Here is a 5,951-nt window from a genome sequence, read left to right as displayed (position 1 = left end):
ATATGTCCTATCATATAAATGCCACTTCATAGTTACAATCTATATGATATATTACTTGACATCAGATATGAAGTACGTATCGTAAAGACTTCAAACGTGTAAAAAAACTTTTTCAATACACAAAAATACCATATATAAAAATTCATATAAAGTTTGACATCAAACGTGTAAAAAACCTTTTTCAATACACAAAGATACCATATATAAAATTCATATAAAGTTGCATATTATTATTAGAAATATGATCAAATACATTTTATTCTTAACATGAAAACAGTGAGAACCAATTTGCTGTTATTATTAGGTTTATTTTTATAAGTGTTTTTATTTTTTGTTCGTATTTGCTAATTTTCGATTATGAGATGTTATAAGTATTTGCTTATTTATATTTTGTTGTTATTATTAGATTTTTTTCTTTTGCTGTTATTATTTTGTTCTTGATTTTGATTCTTTTGTTGTAATTTTTATGTTTTTTTCTTTGTTATTATAAATAATTGTTTATGTAGATTGGTATTGTAGTTGGTATTGTTTCTTACGCTCTAATTTTTTTTATAAATTGGTATTATTTTCTAAGTTCTCATGTTAAGACTAAAATGTACATGAACTTTCCCCCTTATTATTATACGTATTATCATTTTTGATTAGTAAATAAACACTTTCATCATATTATAATCATTCTTACAAACAATAAAAATAGATTAAAAACCTTTTTAACACACTTTACAAATTCTAAATACTATGCTCCCTAATTCTGTCTCTCGTGATAAATAAAATATACTTCTTTAACCAACATTTCTTACAAATTTACTAATAACTTATGAGGGTGATTTTGGTCAATGCACTTGTTTGTCTAAGCTAGAGATTAAAAATAATTAAGCACTATACATGTTGCCATGATGCCAGTTCTTACAAATATGTATAAAGAACATTTCAAAAAAGTAAAACATAAACCATTTCAATTACAAAAAATGCAAAATCAACTAGTTATATTACATTAAAATGAATGAATTTCTCTTCCCTTTGTTACAAATCTTTCTTTTCTTGCTAATATCACCAACCAAAGAATCAATTTTTAATCAATTTTTCCAAGAAACTTAATCTTGAACATTTCTTACCAAAATTCAACGACCCAAAACAAATCAACCCCCACCAATCCCAACTGTACATCAAAATCACGAAACCAAAACCCGAAAAAATGATTCAAATTCAAAAACCCGCTCAACTCTTCCAAGCGTAAACCAACAACGAAAACCCCGACGGCCCCTTCAACTCGTTCTCCTCCACGCTCTCCCATTCCATAACCGACCCCGCCCCCGAACTCGCTGACGAGAGCGACGATGACGACGAACTCTTCGCCCGTTTCAACATCCCCTTTTTCATCTTCCGCATCTCAAACCCGAACCCTAACCCCAAACCCGACCCGTACCCGGATCCGGACCCGTTTAACCGGGCCAAAATCTTGTCATCCTCGTGATAATCAAACCCGGATTTCTCGAACCGGAACATAAACAACGCGTAACCGTCGTCAGACTCGTCATCCAGTAACCAGTTGTGTACATCCCAAGAAACCTGTATGTGGACCCCATCGACTTCAACCCGTTCATTGCCTCTAAACTTCCACTGTAAATGTTTGACGACTAAAACCCTTTTGCCGTCGACGGAGAAATACAGCCGTGAATCGTCGGTGGCGGCGCCGGCGACTCGGGTGCAATCAATCGTAATCTCCCTGGTTTTCCCGCGAAAAGTGGCTGACGTGGTGTATTTCTTGTGGGATATGCCGTACACGTGTTCTCGCCGGAGAATGGTGATCTGGGTTTTATTAGGTTGATTGGATTTGGTCTTGTTGAAGGCTTGTTTGGGTGAATCACCGATTAAGAGTGCCATTTGGGAGTTAACGGTGGCGGCGATGTAGAATCCTGAAACGGGTTCGGGTCCGGATCCGAACTTGGCCCGGGAGAGGTCGTAGTGGATGTGGATGAAGTCGGATTTGTTTTGGGTGGTTTGGATCTTTTTGGATCCGCAGCGGTTCCAGAAGATTAAGGGTTTGATTTGGAGGTGGAAGGATGGGGTGGTGGTGGTGGTGGTGGTGGAGGAGGTGGTGGAGACGGCGTCGTCGTCGGCGTCGTCGGTGGCGGAGGGGAGGAGGTGGAGGTGGAGGGATCGGCCGAATAAGGTGCGGGACCAGGTGATGGCGAAGATGCCGATGTGGGTGTGGTAGAGCGTGGTGGTGATGGTGGGTTTGGTGGATGGTGGTGGTGGTGGAGGTGGTGGCGGCGGAGTGGTTTTCCGGTGAGGGATGATTTGGTGGTCGGAGGACATTGTGTGTGTTTTTGTATGTATGTGTGTGTGTGTGATATTATTATTATTATTGATTATTATTATTGGAATTGGAATACTGGAAGCAAGTGTAGCTTAAAAGGATGGGTTTATAAAGGGGTGTGGGAGCCGACGAGGGGTGTGAGATTTTGACGATTTCTTACGATTGTGTTTAATTTATTTAGTAACACCGGTGTGATATACGGGATTTGGATACTCTTTTGAGATGGAAAGGGAGAAGAGACAAGCGGGGGAATTGTTGGGGGAGAGGAGAAGAGCGAGAATATATAGTTGATATAGAATACGGTGTGGATTAGTAGTGAGATTGTATATTTAGTTTTCTGTTGTAAGTGTAATATAAGTGACACGTATAATTGGGAATGGAATGGGAAGGTGATTTTGATGGTTTTTGAAAGTTTGCCCTAAGTTATATGGATATGACACCTTTAGAGAATGGGATGTGAATGTTCTAAGTTGTTAGCTGGTTTGCTTGTAAAGGAATTGAACGGACATAAAAGAGACATGCTCGTGTTTGATGGATGTTTAAATTAACATGCTGAAAAATATAAAATAACAATAAGTTATGACATTCGTTAATTCGTTGAATAATCAAGCATAAATGGAATTCATCTCGAACGGTTGAATATCTAGTTCTGTAAATAGGCCTATTTGGAAGACGGTCGAAAGAGGGATATGATAAACGAATCGCTAGCATGTACACGTCCCGATCATGGAAACATTGATGGTATTGTGAAGTGTGGATTTCATTTTCCAATTATGAGAATTTGTTTCTATAATTATATAGAGAGGTTTTAAAGCTGTAAATGTTACTAAATCTTTTTTTTTTTTTTAATTTAACAAAGAGGACCGACTAAACCTTAGAAAGCTCTCAGGAGGGTTCAATGTCGTGAGTCTAATAGATTCAGTGGCGATTCACCTAGGTTTAAACTCGAGAATGTGGCACATGATTGGGATTCAAACCTGCAACGTCAAACAGAAAAAACCCTTAGATGGGCTTAAAGGAAAATTATTGATCACCCCACCAAAGTGGCAATGACCCTCATTAAATATTTTAAACGATATAACTTTATTGTTTAGCAAACCGCACTTGTGGTGTCTATTTGTTATAAGAATGGCTTTTATAGTTTCTCTATAACTATTTGTTGTAAAATACATGAATTTTCGTTGTAAGAATGTATTAAAGTTGATTGTTTTCTTTACTCTAGTGATTTAGACCAATGTGATTGTGATTAATTTTCCAAAACAGTACGAAGTGGCAAACCTAATAGACATGAGAATATGAGATTAGCTAGTTTTGTTTAAAATTGATGAAAGTTTTACTTTATTGAGAAATAAGTGTTGCATTGGGTGTTAACATCTTCTTTGATACTCTCTAAGGTAAGCCCTTAGTTCTTAAAGAAAATGGTTCATTTCTTGTAATCTTTGATATTTGACACTCATTTGATTAATCCATGTGTTTCAAAGTTTAGGGATTATTATGGAATTAGTGTAAACTATGTTTATTTTATAAATTATTATGTATGTAAAGATTAGGGTCTAGAGTGTAAAATTGTAAACTTTGTAAATATCAAAGCTACGTGTCAGTATATGTACGATGATGAATTGTTGCAACCCTAAATCACACATGTTCGATGTTATTTATAGGGGCGACATCATCATCATCGATCAATCAACTCATTCAATAAACAATCATTATTCAAAAAGGTTTAGATTGTTCATTGTTATTGTTCAATATTGTGTTCTTCCACTCATGGGCACCATTTGAGTCCGAGTTGAAACTCCATTGGAGAGTTATGCTATCAAATGCTCGACTAGGTTAGGAAATCGAGTCTGAAGAAAAGAATTAGCTACATGTAATATCACTGGAATTTATAAAAGATGATAATAATAATAATAATAATAATAACAATAATACATACATACATATTTTCTTTTTATGTTGTTAGAATGATTTTATGAAGTTTTATATCAAGAAGTGACTAAAGTGCCAAAACTACAAGGTTAGAACGTAACAAAACTATTGGTACCATAAGGATTTACCTTTTATACACTAACTAATTTATGTGGCTAGCTAACTTTTTAACTAGTTGTTTTAACCCCGAGCGTTGTGTGGAATTTAGTCGATATCAGCAACGAAAAAAAAAGGTAAAGTTAAAGTTTATGACTAAAAGAATATCTACACGAGTTCGGTCATTGCATACGGGAACATAGGCTAGTAATGACATATATTAAATAATAGGTTCGGTCTTATGTACATATGTATGGATGGATGTATGCATGCATGTATGTATCTACTTATGTCTGTATGTGTTTATGCATGCATGTATAACATTATATGAAATATTAAAAAATCATATATACAATTAATATATAAATACGTTATTTATTGTAATATGCTTAATTTTCTTTACATTTTGATATAAATTTTATCACAATGGTGAATCGTATCGCAATATATTATGAATATGACCTGGTTTTTAATAAAATTTACCGCAAAGTATACATAAAATAGCATCACGGCAATGTATTTAAATTTGCGAAAATCGCTATATATTAAAAAAAGTTATTATAACTGAATAAATATATAGTTATAAAAAAGAAAAAGGAGAAAAAGTATAACAGATTAGCTGAATTTTGAATAGAAATGAAAACAAAGTAAGTAATAGTTGATTATATGTCTAAAAACATTAACACATTTCATTAAGTTCAACTTTGAGTCATTTATATTGTTCAAGGTTGTTTTTTTTAAGGCAATGTAACAAATAAACACTTAACCTCCAGCTTAAACAAGGAATAAAGCAACAACGTAAACTACAAAACACACTCCGGCCACACAAGAAACAGTAGACTCAACCAAGTTAGCCCATCTAGAGCAATGATCTAGACTTTATCCAACCGAACAAAATTGATATCTTCCAAAGCCAGCGTCGTAGAGGAAGCCATATGGTTGAAAATCTTCATATTCCTTTGCTTCCAAATGCTAAATCTCAAATCTTGAGAGTCAACACGAAAACTCTCATTTAGTGGGTTTTTTTTTTTTTTTTTTTTGATGAATTTTTGTTTTTAATTCTTATCATTTGTGAGACTTGACTCCAAAACCTTTCAACTCAATGTGTTTAAAGGTTTTACCTTTGGCTATGTACCACCAATAGTTAGCAAGTAAGTTTTGTAAACCTTACTAAAACTCAATCGATTAAGGTTTATATGGTGCAACTACTCTATTATGGACAGTTTTATGTTATGCACAAAAAGTGAGAGTTTGATACTAACTACACCTTTCCCTTCTTGACCTTATTATCTCTTTTCTCAACTTTAATTTCTTGCACTTGACGGGTCATAGTTTGGAATTAAAGATTATATAAACAAGGGACCACCGACACGAAATTTCTTTTGAGTAGACAATATCTTTTGTTGTGGTCCAAAATTCCCATAATTTAATAGCCGTTGAGAAATTTCTTTTGAGTGGCCATCTCTTAAGTTATGGAAAACCAGAGAATTCACAAACTATGCGATTTTTTTTCCTCCATCAAATGAGTTGTATTCCAAACATCTCACTAAAAAGGATAACTAATCTTGCAATAAACAAAATTAAATTTCTTTAATAATGGTATGTG

At 34.3% G+C, this 5,951-nt stretch overlaps 1 protein-coding gene across 1 annotated transcript; it reads right to left on the bottom strand.

Moving 5' to 3' along the window:
* Positions 1 to 1,218: 1,218 nt before the first annotated feature.
* On the bottom strand, positions 1,219 to 1,884 carry LOC143542619 (uncharacterized). The gene has a single exon (XM_077035171.1). The coding sequence runs from the start codon at positions 1,882 to 1,884 to the stop codon at positions 1,219 to 1,221; it is 666 nt and encodes a 221-aa protein (XP_076891286.1).
* Between the last annotated feature and the right edge of the window lie 4,067 nt (positions 1,885 to 5,951).

Source organism: Bidens hawaiensis, unplaced genomic scaffold, assembly GCF_021521415.1.
Source record: "Bidens hawaiensis isolate Kalapana, Puna unplaced genomic scaffold, B.hawaiensis_p1.1 tig00012940_1, whole genome shotgun sequence".
NCBI classification, from domain to species: Eukaryota; Viridiplantae; Streptophyta; class Magnoliopsida; order Asterales; family Asteraceae; genus Bidens; species Bidens hawaiensis.
The sequence above is the reverse complement of the archived record's forward strand: the minus strand, read 5'-3'. Positions and strand labels throughout refer to the sequence as shown.

What these genes read in the sequence shown, in the direction of transcription:
- LOC143542619 (XM_077035171.1), bottom strand. Translation starts at nt 1,884, where the DNA reads ATGGCACTCTTAATCGGTGATTCACCCAAACAAGCCTTCAACAAGACC.